The sequence below is a fragment of the Solea senegalensis genome, linkage group LG3, assembly GCF_019176455.1.
Source record: "Solea senegalensis isolate Sse05_10M linkage group LG3, IFAPA_SoseM_1, whole genome shotgun sequence".
NCBI classification, from domain to species: domain Eukaryota; kingdom Metazoa; phylum Chordata; class Actinopteri; order Pleuronectiformes; family Soleidae; genus Solea; species Solea senegalensis.
Genome location: NC_058023.1, coordinates 18076829 through 18099817, shown reverse-complemented (window position 1 = coordinate 18099817; position 22989 = coordinate 18076829). Strand labels below are relative to the sequence as shown.

The following is a 22989-nucleotide window of genomic DNA, read 5'->3' as shown; positions in this document are numbered from 1 at the left end:
TCTTATGTGTTCACTTTCTGTCACAGTCTGAAAGAAAAATCTTTGAAAAAACCCATGTGTTTCACAATGATTACATTTATTTTCTTAAACAAACATGCTATTGGTTTAAAACCAAATTGTTACCATGAAAGGTAACAATTTGTTCAAGTTTTCTGAGCGAGTGTCTTTGTCTTAGGGCACAACAAGGTAAAGGAAAATGTACTGTTGTCTAAAAAAAAAACAAAAAACTTTTTCATTTTCACAATGACATTGCATATCTGCAATTGCAATTTGATATTTTCCCATTGTCATCAACATCTAAAAAAATATAAATGGTGAGCCTGCTCCAGCCCAAACATGACTCCCATGCTAAAGTGTTGTGATCAGTGAGGCCTATTCCTTTATTTTTGCATTACAATGAAAATATTTTGGCTCTACATCAAAAGATTAATACAGAGGAAAAAGGCAATAAGAATTGGATGGTCTGATTGGAATTTGATAAAGGTTAATCTTTGTCCATAAAACTTTAGAACCTTGTCTCTATACCTTTTGGCAAAGTGATGGAAAGTTTGGAGAAAGAAAGAATCTGCTCTTTATCCCAAACATGCAAGCTGTTCTGTGAAACACAGTGGAGGTGATGGCATGGCTTGGGCTTCTGAGACGAGCTTGTTGATGTTGCTGGTGTAACGCATGATAACAGCAGCGTTATGAACTCAGAGGTCTACAGAAACATTTTGTCTGCCTATGTAACGATTGATGAAGAGAGATCCTTCATCATGCAGCCAACAACCTAAAACACACTGCCAAAACAACCAATGTTTGGTTTGAAGAGATTGAAGGTGTTAAATGTTACAATGACTCTTGTTGTGTAGTATCACCATCACTTTAAGTAGTGCTGGTGTTATGTAAACACCAAGATGAGATGGTTCTGTCCCAAAATAAAACATCCTCTATAGTTAATATAACTTATAAATTATGTTTTGCTGCTCCAATTAAGAGATGAGATTATTTTTTAATAAAAAGACACCAAATTTAAAAAAGATGTCTTTATGATGTGAAATGTGAGGGATAATTGGTATGTGGACATTTATTTGGCTCATCATGCTTGATGCCAGAACACTGTTTGAAAAAAGATACTTTGAACTACTTGGTACAATTCTCTTGCGTTTTATGGTAAAGCTCCTCCACACCAAACTTTACTTTATGAATTAGTAATTTTGTATAATTTTCCATTTTTGTCCTAATCCTGACTCCTGAGTGGTACTCTGGTTTTTAAGCTTGTATACTATTCAGTAAATTTGTAGAAAGCCTTGTAGTATTGTATTGTATGTAATGTATATAATGAATAAAGACTGTATTTTGTTCAGGGTTTTTTAAACCGCTCCCTCAGTGGTGTGTTTGCCCTCCAGTGACCATGTACTGTACACCAACTGTTATGTAGAATAAGAAAACTGAACCAAGACCAAGGTACCAAGTGGAAAGATACTTTCTTTATTTGCAGATGACCGCCATGGCGGTTGACAATTTACAGCTTCAGTGTGTCAGACCCCTGCTGTTTGCCTTTAGCAGCAAACAAACCACAAATATATCAAATACTGGTAAAAGTACTTTGGGTTAAAAAAAAAAGGTGGTGGGGGGGTGGCGGGCTATATAATAACTGAAGAGTGCAGACATGCAAATACACACAAGAAAAAGGTGGATAGGAGTGCCAGTTGTGGATTTACTTAATTTGTATGAAATACATTACATACACATACATTTACACTCACACACATAATATATGCATATATAGAGAGAACTCAAAAGAAAGAATGGTGTTTTAATGCCATTATCAGCAACACTTAGGGTACAGTAGGCTGCATTTTTATGGCATTACTGATCAACTATTTTGTAATTGCCTTCCACTATTATATAAATGTCAGTGTAGTGCATTTCAGAGAGATACTTTTGTCTGCTCTAATACAGCTTCCCTGCTTTGCACCTTGTAAAGCAAGTAAAAACTATAAAAAAAATATTATTAGCCCAAGAAAACACCTGTGGCGTTGAATAATTCCTCATTATTAAAACCTGAGTATAATTTTAGCAGCTTTGGCATCACTTCCATAGCATCAGTTATAACCAACATGATTATGAAAACTTATCAGTCAGACAATCAGGGTGAACAGTAAAATAACTTCATAACCTCTGCTCCAGCTGCACTTTAGCAAAGGATCAAGCTATCATTTGTAACATGAAATAATTTTCCTCAACTTTAGAGGTCTTAAAGGTTTTTTAATTGCTTCCTCAAGGCTTTTTTGTGTGGAAAGAAACAAATGTATGAGTATCACTGGAAACGCTAAACCTTCTATATAAGTATGCTGCAATCAAATGGGATTGCTTACCATGTTTATCAGAAAAGCCAATTTGAACACTCACCATCATATAGCATTTAGGATGTTTATACTGTGTATATGTTACAATTACAAGATAATAAGCTCCTCTTGAGTGCAACAATAGATACAGTGAGTAATGAGCTGCTTCATTTAATTGTTTTAGATCAATACAAGGACACTCATAATATCCTTTGCAGTGTGAATGTGATCCTGGCTTTACCTGGAAAGAAAGCTTAATCTTTGGATTAAAGGAGAGATAAAACCATGGTTAATCCAGGTCTGGATTTCCTGCCATCAGGAGCTCTCAAGCCTCAAACGTGTTGCATACTTTATGTTGCATGTCTGTTTTCTTCTTGGAAAGGGCATTTAGCAACATTTTAGATTATATCAAGTAGTCACAATTTGTTGTAGTATCATAAACTCATCTGCCACAAGCATAGTCTGCATTCTTGTATTTTCTGAATCAGGTATGGGGTATCCTGAGCTGGATAGCTTCTGTGGAACTGCAGCAGTGCATGCAATATACATATATGTCATATTTGTGCTTCCACACATGCAAAAGCTAATGTAGAATATAACAATTAGGGTTTTATTTTATTTTTTTTAGATCAGTACAGGGACACACATAATACCATTTGCAGTGTAGGACTGTAGGTCTGGATTTTCTGAGTAACAAAAATGTTATAAATTACGCAGAAAAGTTGTCTTCTGGAGGATACTGAATGTACAGAAAAACTGCATTAATATGGTAGCTTGGTTACTCTACTTAATGCAGGTAAATGTAGCAGGGTCCTCTGTAGCTAAAGGGACATAATCCCTGGGCCAGGAGTGAAAGATCTGTGTGTGCAGGGAGTGAGAATTATTTTATTTGTTTGGGCCAGGTCATGTCACCGTCTCCTTCCCTTCTTTGCCTCTCCCAGCCTACAGATGGGTGTCCTCCTCATCAGGTATGTCCTCTTTGATCAGGTTGTCAATGGGGACAATCCAGCTGTCACTGAACTCTCCATTTAGCGCAACCTTCTTCTCCTGCATCTCTGGCTGAACCTCCATCACCTCCAGCGTAGGGTTGTCGTGGTAACCATTCTCCACAGTGTGCAGCTCCTCTGTAAGGTGTTGCTGCAGAGATTAAGAGAACAAAATCTTGAAAAAATGTGTATTCATGATTGACACCCCATGTAATCTCTAATATGATTTATCTCCAAGACTGAATCAGCTATTTGTCCTTTTAATGGTGTCCTTTTATTTTGAAATGACAGTTTTAAAAGGCTATTACTTTAAAAAAAAAAAAAATCAACAAAGTTTTAACTTTCAACTATGTTAAAGGTTAATGTATGAGTGAGAAATGGAATGTTATTTTAAACTGTAAACCAAAGTCATGTCAGTTGTGCAGAGAGAACTCGGTGGTTTTTAATTTTCTTTTGTCAGATTAGGTCACTAGACCAGCTTTCATTGTCAATGGTAATTTATAACTATTCAAATGCCTTTAAACAATTGCGTTATTTGAAATTAAAGTGATGGCCGAGGTTTTTTAAGTGTTGGTGTATGAGGTACTGATACTTAAGTCACTGAGTTTGCTGTGCACACCCTCTGTCTGCTGTAGGCATCAGGAACCAGCCCAAGACAAGATGATTGGGGGCCCCACCAAACATCCAGGAGTGCTGAAGCCCATCGTCGACCCGGGCAAGCAGTCCACCACCCACGACCGCACCTTTAGGTAGGTGTGTCATGATGGGCCGCAGCTATGCCCCCCTGACACCCCCAAGACCGAGCATAGGGGAGCAGGCCCCCCACATCCATCAATGCCCCCAGCCCACCACATGCGCTACCCCCAGTGACTTGGGTTTAATCCATTTTTGGACATACTGAAGCTTATTTGCAAGAAAGTAATTGTGGAAGTTCGGAAGTTCCAGACCACCATAGGCTTTTGCTTTTTGGAGGGTTTTTAAGCTAATGCGTGCTTGTTTGTTTTTCCAGAGAATTTAGTGGTGACAGAGTCTAATGATTTCAACCAAATTGGTGGAGATTGAGTGGGGATCATTGAAAAAAGTAATTGATTTTTGGTAAGATTGTCATTTTTATAGTGGCAACTCTTCCCATAAGTGATATAGGTTAAGAGTTATGTAGTAACCCGAGTGGTGTAACTTACAGTTACTAAGGCATGCAGACGTTGAGGACAGTTGATGCTCTTTATTGAAACTTCTCAGCAGTTACATACACCAGTGGGGAACCTTAAGGGCCTTTTAGAGAAGGCCGAAAAATAATTCTGGACCAAAAAATATGAGTATTAAATAATATATATACAGTAGCGAACCGTGGGGTTTCAGTCAGAGTCTTCAGTAAAAAAAACACGCACAAACACATCCACATACAAAACACACTATTATGCACTATATTCACGAGACAGTTGATCTGCAACAACCATAGTGCACACACACACCACTGCACATCTATAGGCTACTGTATCATAACCACCACATCTTCTGTTACGTCACTCAGCAACTGCAATTTCACAATAACAAGCTTCCACATGTTCCCAAGCTACGCAGGGAACACGTCCCCGGCACTATTTATGATCAACAGTTTTGTCCTCACCACTTCTAAAAAATGTTATCAATTTATCATTAACGCTCCAACTACCGGAAATCATGTACCTCTTTGGTGTAGGTCTTCCTCTTGAAATAATTTCCTTCTTTTCTCCAAATGATCGCCGTGAAAAGTGCACACGAAGGAGATCAGAGACATGATAGAAAGGTGGTGTTAATGCAGTGGCCATAACTTGCTTCAAAACCCGCCAAAGGTTCAAACGTTGTTGATGACAACAGCGGGGGCTAGCGCCAGACACATCGCTGGGCCTGGGGCGTTCTGTCACTATGCATCAAATTTTGATTGGCTGACGACACACGTCAGTCAAAGTTATAACCAAATAGGAAATGGCAGCTTCAACGAAAGGCCAGCAATACTACTGGAGCAGGTCCATGGAGCTATGATGCGTTTAATGACATTATGGAAAATCCAGCTCAGCTTCACAAAAAATAACCATATTCTTTCTGGAAATATAATCATGACATACTGAAAAAGTAATTGAATTCAGACATGTTCAGACACACATTAATTTCATTATTAAAAAAATAAAATGATAATAATAATAACCAGTTTCAAGTGGGTTCTTGCAACCTTGTTGCTCGAACCCTAATAATAATTAAAAAAAAATACTTTTTTGAAATTGTCAGGGCCCACTTCACAAGGAAAGACCATGTAAGGGCGTCACTTTGTTTATAAAAGTGCCGGGGACAATAACCATAGCTTGAGTGTGGTTTGAAAAGTGCTGGTTAATGCATCCTGTTCTCTGTATCCCTCTCTCTCACACAAACTAACTTCATGTCCTCTTTCACTACATCCATAAACCTTCTTTGGTCTTCCTCTAGACCTCCTGCCTGGCAGTTCCAACCCCAGCATCCTTCTACCAATATACTCACTATCCCTCCTCTGTACATGACCAAACCATCTCACTCTGGCCTCTCTGACCTTATCTCCAAAACATCTAACATGTGCTGTTCCTCTGATTGACTCATTCCTGATCCTGTCTATCTTCGTCACTCCCAAAGAGAACCTCAACATCTGCATCTCTGCTACCTCCAGCTCTGTTTCCTGTCTTTTCCTCAGTGCCACTGTCTCTAGACAATACATCATCGCTGGTCTCACCACTGTCTTGTATATCTTTCCTTTCATTCTGGCTGATACTCTTTTATCACACATTACCCCCTGACACTTTTCTCCACCCATTCCAACCAGCTTGAACACGTTTATTCACCTCTTTCCCACAATCTCCACTGCTCTAGACTGTTGACCCTAAATACTTCAAATCCTCCACCTTCTTTATCTCTACTCCCTGTAGCCTCATGGTTCCACTTGGGTTCCTCTCATTCACACACATATATTCTGTCTTGCTGCGACTAACCTTCATTCCTCTCCTTTCTAGAGCATATCTCCACCTCTCGAGCTTTTCCTCCACCTGGTCTCTGCTCTCACCACAGATCACAATGTGATCTGCAAACATCATAGTCCATGGAGATTCCTAGTCTAACCTCATCTGTCAGTCAGGGACTGTTGATGCTCACAATGAGCTATAAGTCAGATATTAATTTTCTTTTTCTTCTTCTTCTTCTTATTATTGTTATTTTTATTATTATTATTATTGTAGTAGTATCAATAAAAAATAAAATTCATATTGTTATGGTTTCTTTTCTAGCCCTTAGTGTTGCTCCATTATTACCATTATTAGATGAAAAGTGATTTATTTTGGAGGAGACGGTTGATAAACACTTCAGAATGAGAGCTACTTTGTTTACTGATGACAACTGCATAATTTTTATTGTGTAAATCTAACTTCTGTAGTATAGTAATAAAACAATAAAATCAGTAAAAATCATCAACTATTTAGCCTCCTTCGTCTTTACTGTTGAACTGTGGTGTACACATGAATGCAGGGTAATAAAACAAAATGTAGCTTTATTATTCACAAAGGAAAATATTTTAACATAAAACAAACAAGGAGACAAATCTAAAAGAATGTCTAACATAATATGCAAACAAAATAAACTATGAAATATGTACAGTGGCGAATCTCATGTGGCACAGCTGGAGGAGTCTGGAAGAGGAGCAGACACTGGATGGTGTGTGGTGTGAAGATTTACTCCAAGACTTGATTCAACCATGCTCCTAAAGGACAAAGAATACAATTACACATGAAATACGAACGAAGATTTAACTTTTTTCTAGGAAACATAAACCTTTCATCAAAATACACCAACTGAGTTAGATGTGAACATTCTAATTTTGTCTACATAGGCTATGAATAACATTAGATGTTAGTGTGAAAACATTGTGACTTCTTGAACAAACATGAATAACATTAAAACATTCACTTACATTATTCTCAAGCGAAAGCAGGGTGGCTTTACTTAGCTATCAGTATACTTACCTATTTTGTATGTATAATTGTCTATCAAACGTTACTATTACAACGTTGTCGCTTTACTGCCACTGGGGGTGGAGTGGCTCAGTGGTTAAGACCCTGCCTTGTGTACCAAAGACATCATGGTCGCAAGTTCGATTCCACCCCTGGCTAATTGTACTTGATTCCATTGTAAGTCGCTTTGGATAAAAGCGTCTGCTAAATGACATGTAATGTAATGTAACTATAGCACATCGTAAGCAGAAATAGAGTGGAGTATTAGTGTCAGTCTTACCTCTCAGTGACATCTTCATGTTGGAAATGGAGACCGTGAACCCTCTGAGTTTCCAGCTTTTCCATGTGTGGAAAGTGTCTTCTCCAAAACTCCAAACAAGCTTAGCCTAGCTTAGCTTAGCCTTCAGGCATCAGGCTTGCACCACTCTGAAACTCTGACCGGTAAATGATGGGAACTTACTACTTGTCCTTTCCTTGTTTTTACTGCACATCCCGGTACAATGTAGCACCATAGAAAAACAACCTGAGTAATTTACAGGTCTGTAATTTATTCGCCGACTAATCCCTCACAGGGGTTTATGTGTTTACACAACTAGCGCTGTCTGCTTTGGAAGTTGAGACCAGTGTTGCCAACTCCTCAGTAAGGACAGTAGCTATTGGCTGCCCCAAATTTATCCTGTATTGTTAAATGCTAGAATATCAAATGTAATCAATAGACTGTTAGGCTATATGGGGTGGCACTGCGAGCTCTACGTTCAACCATCCTCCTTTATCCGGGCTTGGGAATGCTCGTTGAGCACAATAACCGCAGAGTGATACGTGTTTCACGTCAGTCAACCGCAAAAGTCTCCAATAACACCAGAAAAAGTCGCTAGATTTGTCGCTTGTCGCTTTTGACAAAACAAGTCGCCAGGAGGGTTTGGAAAGTCACCAGATTTAGCGAGAAAGTCGCCAAGTTGGCAACACTGCTTGAGACAGCGAGACTCTCGCGGGGCAGTGAGTGCAGTGCATTCTGGGAGTGGTTGTCTTTAATCTGAATTAATTTCACAGTTCATCATGAGCCAAAATGCCATTTTTGTGCTTTTCTCGGCCAAGAAGGCACTTGCCATTGCCCAGTTTAATAGACATTCATCTTTCCAATGTTGAAGTATTCCTTTAACTGTATCTGTGTAAACAAGCCTGTATCTCTGCAACAGATTTGAGTGAAAGACACCTCATTCGAATCATTAGAGTCAATAGAGTGAAGCTATACTCACCAAAATAAGATTGACAGCACTGTCATCTAATCAGAATCAGCAGAATGTTGGCGTGTTGGGCAGGCTGCTGTATATAGAGATTGTAATGCTTCCCCCAGGGTCTTAATGTCCTACATTAGAGATGCCTGAAATGATTTGAGTGTCACAGAGGACATCTGTCTGACTGTATATAGATTGATTTACTGAAGAAAAAAAATTCTCACGGCAAAAGGGAAGACAATTTTTTTTTCGCAAAGTGATTTCTGTTGTTGTTATTCTTTGCTTGGCTTTTATCTCTCTGATGTAGAGTGCTTTTGATCTTTTTCTCTCTCTTTTAGCACAGATGGGTCTGCAATTTTTAGACTTACCTAGTTTAGTCTAGGATCATTGATTTTATGTCACGGTAACTAATACAATTTTTTAATTCCCATTTTGATTGTCAACATGGTACCATGAGTGATAAAATGTCCATCATTTGTTTGCAATGTTCCACACTAAGACCTTATTATAGTACAATTTAAATAATTTATTAACAATATGAATGTAACAATCATATCATAAGTCATATAGAGTCATGTAGTTCTGTGTTGCTCTAAAGGTCCAGCAATCTGTTATTAAAGACACTAAATCTGCACTGCTCAGACCTCCAATAACTTTTTCCTTGACACTATCGGGATAGGGTGATGTGTAGTCACGCTACACATCGCGCTTTCTGAATAAAGTGCCATAGCGATAGAGCCGGAAATCTGGCGAATGGGCTGACACAGCAGTGCTGTCTGGAGTATAGTTAAATAATCTTGTAGCCCATGTTCTGCTGTTTAAGTAGATGTGCAACATTCTTTTGTGATAACTGCATTATTTCACACTGTTTGCTAAGAGGTTCTCTTGGACTTAAAGGGTTAAGGAATCAGCAGTCCTCATGCTTACATGCTCAGGATGAGAATGAAAACATGGTAATGCTTCACAATTTGGACTAAGAACAGTGACTTTATATCACACATGGACAATGTCTTCCCAATTCCTCCCACTTTAAATAAATAAAAATATATCAGTGTTGCAATGGGGCCACACGGTGGTGTAGTGGTTCGCTCTCCTGCCTTGCAGCGAGAAGACTTGGGTTCGAGCCCCGGTTGGAACAAGGGCCTTTCTGCATGGTGTTTGCATGTGTGCATGGGCTTTCTCTGGGTTCTCCGGGTTCCTCCCACAGTCCAAAAACAGGTGGACTGTGGGACTGTAGTTAAATTGGACACTCTAAATTGACCATAGGTGTGAGAGTGAATGGTTGTTTGTCTCTATCTGTGTGTGGCCCTGCGATGGACTGGCGAACTGTCCAGGGTGTACCCTGCCTATCGTGAGTGTAGCTGAGATTGGCTGAGATGACCCTCTGATGGAGGATAAAGTGGTAGATGATGACTGACTTACAGTGTTGCAATGATCATTGAGGGTCAGTCATCATGTCTTAGTCTGCTACTGAATTTGACTGGTTAAGAATAATAATAATAATAATATTGTATCATATTAAAACTAATGAATGCATGGACACTTAAACATGCAGTGCATCAGGACTTGTACATTTCTTGAAGATGATTTTTATCTCATCCAAGAGGCTTCTTGTAGTCATGTTCACATCTTCCGCTTCAGTTTAAGTAAATTAAAAGTCTAGTTCCTCAATGACTTTTGGAAACAGGTATGGAGATGTTGGGGGAAACAAGGGAACGCCTCAAAAAGAAAGAACTGCAAAAATGTGATGATCTTCTCTGTCACTTTGTAGTGTAAGAACACCAACCTGATTCTCATTGTATGGCCTCCGGTGGTGTGAGGCACAAACGGCAAGGATGACGATCATGATGAGCAGAGCTCCACAGGAGGCCAGGATGGCAATTAGGGTTTTGTTATCTGCTGGCCTCTTTGAGAAGAAAATACAAGAAAAACACTGTCAGCCATATTCACGCAATTTTTAGAGTAATTTTGAGAGTCTTTGGAGTCAAACAAAATGACTGAACAATGACAGAATCACACATGACATGAAGCTTCTGACTGATATAGCTTCACAATTGACACAATCATGCCTGAACCAGGTTTATTTTTTAACTTAGTTTCATATCTACAGGTCAACTACTTAATGTTTATTGTACCAGTGCTGTCTGTGATTTCTGTCATGTCTGTTTATTCTTCTCTCTGATGTTGCTCTGTTCTATTTCTCCTTGAGGTTTCGGACCCTGTAGCAACCTGTAGCAATAATTTAAATGTAATAAAATGGTGAATTGCAATACCATACTGAAAACTGCACTACCCCATCAAAGCGTCTGTATGGTCACAGAGTTGGATACGAGGAGTACTATAATGGAACTCTAAGAGTGACATATAAATCCAACTCTTAATTGCTCCTTTAGGCCTCCTGTGGAGGAGGGTTTGAGGGTGGAGGGGTATCTATAAGGTTGGATATTTAAGCATCTGTTGCAAGATGCAATATTAATTATTAATTATTATTATTGTGATACTTTCTCTCCAGAAATTGAAAATAAAATAAAGTGATACCTCAGTTATTACATTATTGTCTCAGTTATTACATTATCAAAGGATTTTTTAAATGCAAGGCCAATAACATAATAACCAGACAATAACGTAATAAGTTATTACATTATTGGCAATTTTTGTATTATGTTATTGGTTTTATTACATTTAAATTATTACGTTATTGGCCGTTATTACATTATTGGTTGCTACAGACCCCATCACCCTGTCAGGGTCTGTGATTGGCTGGGGTGGCTGGAGTCATTGCAGACCCCAGTCTCATTTCCACAATGGGGATCACATGCTGATTACAGGCAATCTGGCATATCAAGCTGAAAGTTGTGTAGCATGAACTAAGCTTTAGTGTGCTGCTTTTAAAGTGCAAAGGAATTAAAATGCAAAATTTGAAACTGCATACATGTAGCCATATGTAGTCCTTACCTTGGACATTTCCTCATAATACTGGGTTGCGAGGCTGGGTTTCACTGCAAAAAATTTCAAATAATTAGTTTTTTTAACCAGACAAATATGACTTAAGCAATGAGGAAGGGTGCTATACCTTTTCCATTTATATCCACACTTTCAAACTGTACTTTGCCATTTTGGTGTTTCCATATCAGTGTACAGTTTCCATCTTGCAAATTTGCCATCAGTAGCTTGCACACCTCCACCAGCACCTTGTCTTTCTCTGTCTGAGGGTATAATTACACATCTGTAAAAATCTACATATTAATGCTATGCTATAGTACATAGCCTAAAAGACAAATGAGCTGAAATGCCATCAACAAACCTCAGCTACAGTGATCAGCCACAAAATTAGCAGTATGTAAATGTAGCGAATTGTAAATATAGTTAGAAAGCAGGCAGAGGAAGGACAGCGGTGATAGATGAGATAATATCTTCCTGTGCAGTGATGCAAGAATTATTTCTGATCTGTTACAGAGTGCACAGCTGCTACTGCACTCTAACTGTGTGGGTAAATGAAATAGGTGTGGAAATGAAGGAAATGAGTAAAAGGCAGGAAGGGCTCCCCAGCATGATACCCTCTCCACCCATTGACCAAAATCCTTTTCAGCTGACTTCACTTCTTACCGTTGCTGGAATCACAGCCTGTGTTCTATACCTACCCATATAACCCACATGAGGTGACAGGTACTTGTCTAAAATGATGACTTTAATGCTCAAACAATACGTCATTACTGCTTATATTATGTGGATCAAAAAGTATTATACTCATTAGTTAATTGTGTGAAGTCATCACACTCAAAATGGTTGAATCTGTTATCCTAATTTTCCATGTCATGAGTGATATTGATGTATTGCTCACTGGTGAATCTTGACTTTCACCAAAATTAAGTTGTTTTATTGATTGTATACAAAGACTAAGCAATTTGTCATTCTCATGACAGTGACACTCAAAGCTGGAGCAGCCACTACTCATAACTCAATGTAATGCAATGACAAGCACCAGAATGAGTCAGAAAGTTGATTTGAGTGATGATCGGCTGGTTTGAGTATTTCAGAAAATGCTGATCAACTGGAATTTTCACCCACAACCGTCTCTAAAGTTTACAGAGCATTGTCTATAATAACCAAGAGAAAATCCATTGAGCAGCACTTGTCTCAGAGAAAATGCCTTGTTCAGAAAAGAGCGATCAGAGTGGTTCAAGCCAGTCCTGATACTTACCAAATAAAGTCACCAGGGTGTGTAGCTGATTGTTGAGTTTAATTTATATACACACTTGCTTATGTGATTGCAGATATTTAAGTGTTTTATTGTATTTTTTTGTCCAACTCCCCTTTAGACTCTTTAATTTTTTATGCTTTTTTGCAATGTAGGCAGTAGCAATCTTTTTAAGCAATAATAAAAATACTCTGCCTACTTTTAAATATTTAATTTTGAGAGACAAACTACGAATTTGAGCATGTGATTAATGTGCTGCTGATAGTTTTGAGAAATACACATACTGCTTTGCAAATGTCAGGAATGATAAGAGAAATTCACCAACTAAGAAAAACAATAAAATATTTAAACTCTGTTTACAAACATAAGCAGTTATCCTTAATACATAGTGGCTGATTCTATCTGAGTGGATGCTTCATTCTGTTAAATAGGAGTTTTCTCTCACTATTAGTCCACCAAGTAAATGTTCTGTATTTTGACTGGTACGTTTTAAGACTTGACAGCCACTCACTTTTAATGTTTTTGCGGCTCAAACATGACTCATTAACTTGTGCCAACCTATTTTTTTGTTCATTCTCTGAGTTTAGGATGTCATGTATATCATGTGTATGTTGTAATTATGATTTGCCAAGTTCCACATCAACAAACCCACAGGTACCCACAAGCAACTTGGTTATGACTGTAGGTCAAAGCATCTAGCATCTAAACTCTGTGATCTAGACTGTGGATTTACTTACAAAATAGCTCATTCTTTGGCTTAAACGACCTTAGACAAGTAGGGCAATAAGACACGGTTAATATTGGTTTGTTTGTTTAGGCAAAGAGAACTCCAAAATTGTCAAAAAATGACTCTGAGCTAGCCCTGCTCCCCCTTGAATTGGAAGTAACTTAATGCATACATTATGTCATATGTCTGTTTTTATTGGTGACCAGCTAATATAGTCATGGTGTTTACTGGCATTAGCTGTCATGACTGCTTTTGTTTCTGTCATGCTTTGGACATGCGTGTCTCTATTTAGGTTTTGCTTAGATCGTCCCTGACCAAGCAATAACAAACAAAAACAAATGTGCCAAAATTAATTCTACATCTGAACCAGCTTGAGGGAGGATCATCAAAATATATTAAATGTATCACATACTCTAAAATTTACTTCAAATCAGGACATGCACTGGGAACTGATATAAACGTCACACGTTCTAAAACCATGTGCTAGTGAACTGTTACTAAATCAGCATGTCTGATCCACCATATACAGGTACTGTTTATGTAAATATAAACTTTAATCAAAACCAAAAAGGAAACCCTTACCTCCAGTTTGTTGTTTAGAGAATACTGTAGAAAAATGACAAAAAAAAGAAATGTCAGTCCATGTGTCTGCCACCCTGGATAAAAGGAAAAACAAATGTTAAGCTTTTGCTACTTTAATCTTTTTAATCTTACTGTTAGTCTTGTTATTGGAAACTGAAACTGCCTCTCCCACACCAAAGTAAAAAAAAACCCACACTGTGCTGCAAATATCACAACACAACACATTAAGAAAAACAAACGTCTCGCCCCTCAAACCATTTCCTTGAAATGATTTCCCTAACCCTCAGTGTGCAGAGGAGTGGAAATTAAGTGTGATCTGTTGTGGAGCAGAACTATTGACCTTCTGGATTTACAGCATCTGCCACATTCTGTCAATGAATATTAATCTGTCATTATTAAAACTGCGTTGCTTTGTGAGTTCATTGTGATTTATAAAGGGAAGCTGGTGTGGGTTTTATAAATCAGAATACCATACCAGAATATTATAAATTACAATATTTGTGTGTGTGTGTAAGCGCCTGGATTTCATATGCATGTCAACATTTCATGTGTACCTATGTACAGTTCTTTTTAAAATTAGGCCCCAGAATCCTACATGAAATCTCTTTTGCTGATGCTCTGTGGTAATGGCCATGGAGATGGTGGTTTGCTGGGATGTGCTTCCACTTGTGCTTGTGTTTTCAGATGCAAGAGACCCTCTTGTGGTTAGAGTGGGGTGGATGTTGGTGGTCTCGGACTTCCCAGCCGGCTGTGTGGCCCCTGATGTTCCCCTCCCGTTACTTGTCACAGGCATAGTTGTTTTCTCTGTATCTCAAACAGAAATAACACAACAACAATAAATATGATGTTCACAAATAATCGTGCAGCCCTCGTGAAAACAACACTGACAGCTGCATTGTTTTAAAGCTGTAAATGGTCTGTATTCATATAGTCCTTTTCTAGTCTTGATGACCACTCAAAGCTGCTTTACACAACAGTTTGGCCATTCACCCATTCACATTCACTCACACATTCATACAGCACACATTCATACATATCCTTTAATGGGAGTGGGTGGGGTCGAGCCAATATAGCCAGTACATGAACCTGTGAGCAGCACCCCTGCTTATATAAAAGAGAACAAACCAAGACAGCCTTTATTTCTGTTTTTTATTACAAACGAGAGGTCACTGAGTTTCCCTGATCACAGACCTTTGCAGTATAAATTAGTGTTAATACATGCACACAAATCCCATGACAGGTCAAAGTAATGGGCCCATTGCTTGCATTGGTGCAGATAAGTCATACCCACTGCGCCTGTGTGTTCACTACTGGTTTGTAAAAAGGATGGCTTAAATGCAGAGGTCAAAGTCCCTACCACTAATTGGTGTGTGTGTGTGTAAATAAAACTAATTGTAATTCACGGATATAAAAGTACAGTACAGCCAACATGACAGATCCAGAACTAAAATTGACTATCATGTCTGTACTGTGCACTGGCTGTCTGTCTGTCAAGACTAACAAACCAACCTGTTCATTAATCAAACAACAGGTAGTGGGGCAAAGACTAAAATACACTCACAATTTATTATGTACAACTACCACTATAACAGTCCTCACTGTGAGTAAAAGACCAGCACCACAATAATATGAGTTTACACACAATAAATGATTTTCTTCAGTGTACCTTTAATGGCCCTGATTGTGGTTTACTTTGGCTGTTAAATTTTGTTAAAATTAAGTGCATATACTGTGTAAGTTGCATGTACATTCAACTGTACTTCACAGGAGAGTAAAGTGTGTCTATGTTTAACTCAAAGCTGTTATTATACAATAGCATCTGAATTCCATGATGTTAACTATACATTAATTATGTGATTTTACATGACTGAACTGAAAACCTCAACTGTAGAGACCCTTTCAGGTTTATCAGTGAGTTACGCTGGTATATTGGGAATTCACAGGAAAACATACCTGCTTTGCTGATCTCAGAAGCAGTGGTGGGGTGAGTCGTGGGCTGTTGTCCTACTGTGGCATATGGTGAGACGTCTGTCTGTAACAAGTTACCACTGCCATTCGTTGTGGCTATTATTAATGTTGTAGCAGTTGCAGCTGTTGTAGCTAATATTGTAGCTTTGGGGGTGCTAAAGGTAGGAGCAAAATTGTTGTTTTCATGAGTTGATGATGGGTTGTTTGTAAGGGATGATTGTGGTTGTGTTTGGACATAACTGGGGGGCACTACAGTTGCATTTGTTACAGCAGTTGTATTTGCAGTGTTCCAGCGTCCATCTTCAGTAGTAGATGGACTCTCAGAAGTGGAATCTGAACAGTGAAACAGGGAGCCTGCAGAGGAGAAACATGACCGATTACTTACAGCATACTGCTACATACAAATAGCCCAATCTCTGACTACATTTTTGTTTCTCAGTAGCCTTTGAACATTTCTCAGAATCAAATTAAAATTTCCAAAAATAACTGTTCAATCTCCCTATTATTTATTAAAACTAGTCCCTTGCCTGTGCAAAACCTGCTTTTGTGTGTGTTTTTAGTAATTGTTAGTATTACACAGAAAAAGTTCAGTGACATTTTTATTTGTGTATGGTAGAAAGCAAATGACATAATTGCATAGAATAAATATGGGAATACTACACAGAGAAATCCCACACACAGACAGGGAGAACATGCAAACTCCATGCAGGAAGGCCTTGAACCCAGGTCTTCTTGCTGCAAGGCAAGAGTGCTAACCATTACACCAACTATTTGATGAATTTGTCTCCCAAGGGTCATCCAAACACATGCTAATCATCATCAGTGGATATGTGTGGATGTGATTTAGGTGTGTAGAGGCAGCAGAAAGCAGCATGGGGGTGAGACTATTGTTTTCTCTCAGGGAAGTCAGGGATTGTTGAACACTGGATATAGGCAGCAACCATGGGTGTGGTGTTTCCAAGTTATTGTGTGGCATCCTGTCCTGCCCACTATTAATCCAGGAAGAGAAAAGATGAAGCAGTGTGGTTGAATTCCACAACAAAAGATGAAGCAATACCAAGATGCTGGTATGATCTGAGGTCCTTTTCCTCATGTCTGAGTTTGATCAGGTAATCAAATTTGAATATTTGGATTAATCTATGGCCAGGATCATACAAGGGACCAACTTGTAACTAGTCCATACCAAGTAGACTCTAAACAAGTAAGTAAGTATGTGTCAGCAGCTATCTGCAAGGGAGTACTGTAACTGAGCACGCACACACACACACACACCACACACACACACACCTCAGAGGCTGAGGCATGAGGGGAGTTCACACAAAATGATGACGTATAGGAAAAGATAACACGAGCTGAGGAATGAAAACACAGAGAAGAAGAGCAAAGACCATGATGGTACCAGTCACGGGCATAATTAATGGATACTTGAAGCATGGTATGCAGGGTGTAGAGAGGGAGTGGGAGGTTACAGTCCTTTAATCTGCATGATCGAACAATAATGAAAACACTCAGCTTTACGGAAAGCAGAGGTTCTTCTGAGTTTCCTCAGAGCATCCACATGGGGTGGAGTGGCTCAGTGGTTAAGACCGGTACCCTGTGTGTGAAAGACATCATGGTTGAGAGTTCAATTCCACCCCTGGCTGATTGTACTCGTTTCCATTGTAAGTCGCTTTGGATGAAAGTGTCTGTTAAATGACATGTAATGAAATGTAATGCCAACTTCCATTACATCTGGATGTGATACAGGGTGTGTCAGTCCTATGAGTTTAAGCTGTATTTGAAAAAAAGTGTGATTCTGATCTTTGCACATGAACAGCAATGTGAAGATACACATTTGCAAATCACTGAGGGGAACATTAAGCATAACACAATTATGCAAGACAAATTATCAAAAAAAAGACCAGGACCAGGAAAAGAAAACAGGCTTCAAACAGGCTTCATGAGAAGAAACAGACAGTTTGATAAAATAAGGAATGTTCTGTTTGATTATAAACAGTCCCAGTTATATGCTTTACATATTTTCAGTGTCACATCATTACCAACTTGCATTCTGATTGGTTATATATAACCATATAAAACTTTAGCAAATTCCATTGCTAATGCTTCATATTACAAAACTAAAACTAATACGAAACTAAAATAAAAACTAAGCATTTACAAAAATAAGCGGAAAAAGATAAAATGTAGTTTTATACTGTTTTTCCCCTCAAGATCGTAATGTCGTTTAAATCAATATTTGATTCACAATCGAGACCCTGAACTCCAGCAGTTTATAAAATTCACAAAAACAAAACGCCAGGCCAGATGCGTGTGAAATTGTTCAACCTCTTTTTGAAGATTTTCAACTGTTTGCAAGAAGAAGCTACAGTAGACAAAAACATCTTCAGGAAGTTGTTCATACCAAATACAATAGCTATACATTTGCTTTTGTTCAAGGGACAGTTCAAGTTCACCACTCCAACTTCTCCTTCCCTGAAAGCCCAACTGCCATTGGAGACACAAGGAAAAACAGGTCTGAGGCTGACTTAAGTCAACAGAAGGCTGACTTATATTCTTATTACTTATTGTTTCTAGCACCTGATTAGTGACCCTGTACATCAAGTCAAGGCAAATCGATTCCAGATAATGGATTGATGCAGAGCTAGTGAACACGTTCCTATACTCTGGGTGGCACTATTTACCTCTACGTTGGTGTCCATCAAACAAAACTTTATTTACAACCACAAAAAATCAATGGCCCTTTCTCAATACCCAAGTACTTGGGAAGAACATACTTGAGAAATACTACTGGAGTACATATTCGCTAAGTATGGGAGTACTTGACGATCTCTTCAATTGGAACAGCAGCTACTTGCTTGTTCTACTGTTTGAATGGCGGTTGGTGCCAAGAGCTTAAGCCTCATCACAGAGTGATGATAAATGAACATATAAAATACTTATAAAATAATATAATATAAAATAAATTCATATATATTATTTTCTCATTTTAAATATTTAACTTAATGTATTAATTTATTTCTAGAAAAATATAGTACCATGTGGAAACATTAATAATATACAAACTGTCAAGTTAAAACGTTTACATTAATACAAAATAACACGTCAACAACAAATCTATCGATCACACCAAGCATCTAATGACAGAGACGTCTGAGCCAGTGGATCATTTCATGAGGACAGTCCGAGGTAACGCTGCTCTGCGTCCACAGAGGCTGAGCTGATCACATCCGACAACATCTCTGCCAAACTAGAAATACGTCATATCTGAATATACAAACAAATTCTTTAAAACCAATTTTTTAATTCAAAATGACAAATTTCTCGCCTCAAATGATCTTAAAACTGCGTTCTGGGACACAGAAAAATATTTATTTCAGGTTTAGATTTGTTTTCTCTGCTGCTATGTTCCGGCGAAATGAATTCTGGGATACATGGCTTTCTCCAGGCATGCTATTTCAGACCAAAGCTATGAATCAGACTAGGTCAGCATTAGCCCCGCCCCCACTGGCTTTGATGGGTGAGTTTGACAAATAAAATAAATTAATGATGCACTGCAATGGACCATGAAAAAATTTATTAAATCGTGAAATATTATAATTATATATGTTTGTTTTTTTTTACATAAAATGAATTGGTATTTTAATGAATTAATGACACATTTAATCAATTATTTAATGGTGTATTTATGTATTTACTTGATTAATAACACATTTAATTAATTAATGACACATTTAAGTAATTATTTAATGGTGAATTTAATTATTTAATTTTGGCACTTTCCGTCCTCCATACACTTACAGTATACCTACAGTCTACAATATCTTAACAATGTGTTTCCGATTTACCCCGCCTTCCGCCCTAAATCAGCTGAGATTAGCACAGCGCCCCCTCATGTGGAGGATAAAGTGTTGGTGGATGTTTGCGACTTTCACTATGCAAACTGCCTACTCCTCTTCACCATAGTCCATAAAGAAAATTATTCAATTTACATTCACAGCATACAGAAGTTGTTGATCCACTACTTTCTCCATCACTAAATTCAAATGAAAATCTTTTCTCTATGGATTTCGATGTGAGAGAATTAGTTATACAAACTTTCCTTTTCCAGCCAAGAAAAGTTGTCTAACACGTACAGTAAACTTAAACGGCATAGATATAATCAGGTGGGCTGTTTTTTTTCCTGTGTTGGCAGACATGTTTTCAGTGACAACCATTATAAGCTGGTTTTCAACACTGGGGGCCAACAGAGCATGTACATCTCAGGCAGAGCTGAAATTTGTGAACACCATTGACAATGAAACCATCTTCATTATCTCTGTTGTGTATGTTTCTTTCCCCTTAATTTACTGAGTTTATTGTGTTGTGATTGTAACTAACCTGTGAAGACAAAGACAAAGATGCCTCATCTGTGGACAAAAAGCATTGTTTTTGTTGTTGTTGTTATAATTAAATTAGACACAGTAAAATAATATATATATATATATTTGTACAGCGCCTTACATAGTAAGACTTACAGTATATGAATACCTGTGTGTGAGTGTGTGTGTGTGTGTGTGTATTGCAGATACGTGAACTTTATTAGAGTCACATTATTCTCCTTTGGGCACCTAGCGCTGCATTACGCCGCTGATGCTGCTGAAGCAAAAACACAATCTATCTCCCAAGATAAGGACTGGTAAACAAGAAATTCAAATATCACATTGATGCCTTCATCAAGTTTTGTCATTTTCCCTTGACTCAAAACGGAGAAGTTTCGTGCAGTTATTTATTAAAAGTAAAAAGGGGACTCACTGAGTGAAAGCAGCAGCCACGCGATCCTCATTGTCGTGCTGTTTTTGTTGGATTCCTCTTGATGCTCGCAACATTCACGCAATCTTTTACTTGGTGGTGGAGAACAGATGATGAACCGTCCTCTCAGCTCTTTCTGCTTGAGTTGAGCAAATGGCTCCCTGACAAGCGTGTTGTTATTTCGTTCTTCTTTTAAAATGAAAGCAAAGAATGCTTTTGTTCGGTCCCTTTCTCTCCCTCTGGACTGAGTCGCGGATTTGGAAGAAGAGTGTTTCTAATGTTTCCTAGGCTGCCCCGTTGTTTCTCTCTCTCTCTCCCTCACTCTCTCCTCCCCTCTCTCTCTCTCTCTCTCTCTCTCTCTCCAGCAGCACTTGTCACCCAGGCTGATCAGCACCGTAGCACTGGGCCCTCGGTTAAAATAACAAGGAAGTTCTGAAACAATGTGTTTGATTTTTCCTAAAATAGTCCATCAGTGAAGGACACGGAGTGATCACATCAGCACTGTGGTGTTTGATCACGGGAAATATCTGTTTATTTATATATATTCATACACTGTCAGCATGTCTTCATCTACAACATTTCTGTGTTGTTAACTGTTTTAAACTCAGACCTTAACGTTGTTGTGACACAGGATTGCTTTTTATTTTTCAGCAGTTGTGTGAAGAGGGGAAAAAAATAAGTGCCAGTAGGCTACAAGGTTATAATAGTTTTAGATTGTTCATTAGTTTTACAATTTATTTAGTTTTGACTTGTTGGTTTTAAAAATTGGTTTCAATTAGTTTTTAGAGAAAGTTTGTACAGAGCCCCTGACAAAAAATGGGATAAAAATTGAGAGGACATGTGGTTAAAAAAAAGACAGAAAGAAAGAAAGGAAGGAAAAAAAACCACCAAAAATCAGGATCCGAGATAGTTTTGCGAGGTCAGTGGAACTTCCGGATTCATTTCAGCAGCCAGTTTGGGAGTACATGTGCGCCATATATGTCCCATAGGAGAAGATAGCGTGAATGCAAAGAGACAAATACAGGGATATTAGCTAATGTTAACATGAATTTGACAAGGCAATGCTGTCTGTCATGACGAATGAGCAAATAGGCAGATATATGATGATGTACAAATACATATATATATATGATTCCATATGATGGGATATATTCAGTCGACAAACAAAGTGCAGCATGGATAAAGAGATTCTTTTACTGAAATCAAAGAAAAAAGTAATCCTCTATAACTAGCAAGGTGAAGGTGTGGCAAGTCAAAGACAGTATGCAGGAGAAAAGACTTTCCAAAACATTGAACTGGGATGGTTTCATTCACCGACAAGTGAGAACCAAAAGGACGACCTGAAGAGGATTAATGTCATGAAATTTCTTTATCTGATGACAGCATCACTGACAGAGCAGACTCCCAGTTTACACATCTCACATCGATGCAGATGATGTGATTACAGAGCTACCAGACCATGGTTATTCATCTACCAGTGACAATAGTGCACAGCTATGTGGCAGCAGGACATATATATTTATGGTAAATAAAGTAACAATAATAATTGGAACAGATAAATAGAGTTTGTGTTTAGTACGGTGGCCTGGAAGTGCAAACCAGTATTACAAAACTTGAAGCAAATTTACAAATATAGAAACAAATTGACAAAACTCGAAACATTTTCCAATTTGTCAATTTGCAAAACACTTTTCATGCATTTCCATAACAAATTTACAGAATGTAAAATACTTTTACAAATACCAAAACAAATGAACAAAACTTTACATTTTCTAAAACAAATTTAGATTTTCCTCTCCAAAACAAATTTCCAAAAGCCACAGTCCTTACAGAAAGGGAATGTCCCAATTGCTGCCAGTGACCCAGAAGTGATACCATTGGTGATTTATTTGTGTCCTAAGAATGGATTCTTGTGATCGAGTGAGGTTTTGTCATGGATGTATTATAAAAACTGGGTAGAGCACCGCCCCTTTGGCTCTGTTCATTCCTATGGAGTTTCTCACACAGCGCATATGTCAAACAAGTTGTGCAGACTCATGATCATATTATTGAGCTCGCCAGACCATGTGACCAACACGCAATGCATTCTGGGGGGTAAAGGCAAAAATGCCGGTAGCCTGTAAGCTGTTTACTTCTTTGTTACAGTAATATGTAACAGCAATACACCTCGA

General features: G+C 38.2%; 1 protein-coding gene across 2 annotated transcripts; it reads right to left on the bottom strand.

Annotated features, from left to right (window-relative positions):
• Positions 1-1449: 1449 nt before the first annotated feature.
• podxl (podocalyxin-like) lies at positions 1450-21125 on the bottom strand. Of its 2 annotated transcripts, none has more exons than XM_044021567.1 (8): positions 20822-21125; positions 16016-16384; positions 14658-14872; positions 14063-14086; positions 11629-11761; positions 11511-11554; positions 10342-10461; positions 1450-3467 (listed from the first exon to the last, which is right to left on the bottom strand). In XM_044021567.1, exons 1-8 carry the CDS (start codon positions 20850-20852, stop codon positions 3273-3275), a joined length of 1131 nt encoding a protein of 376 aa, XP_043877502.1. In that variant the 5' UTR covers positions 20853-21125; the 3' UTR covers positions 1450-3272. The 2 variants fall into 2 exon arrangements, with proteins under 2 accessions (XP_043877502.1, XP_043877503.1); XM_044021568.1 differs by having other exon boundaries at positions 14658-14866.
• Positions 21126-22989: the final 1864 nt, after the last annotated feature.

What these genes read in the sequence shown, in the direction of transcription:
- podxl (XM_044021567.1), bottom strand. Translation starts at nt 20,852, where the DNA reads ATGAGGATCGCGTGGCTGCTGCTTTCACTCA. An exon ending in TGTGGATATAAATGGAAAAG is followed by an intron (nt 11,555 to 11,628) that starts GTATAGCACCCT and finishes AATTTTTTGCAG; the next exon opens with TGAAACCCAGCCTCGCAACC. An exon ending in ATTATGAGGAAATGTCCAAG is followed by an intron (nt 10,462 to 11,510) that starts GTAAGGACTACA and finishes TTCTTCTCAAAG; the next exon opens with AGGCCAGCAGATAACAAAAC.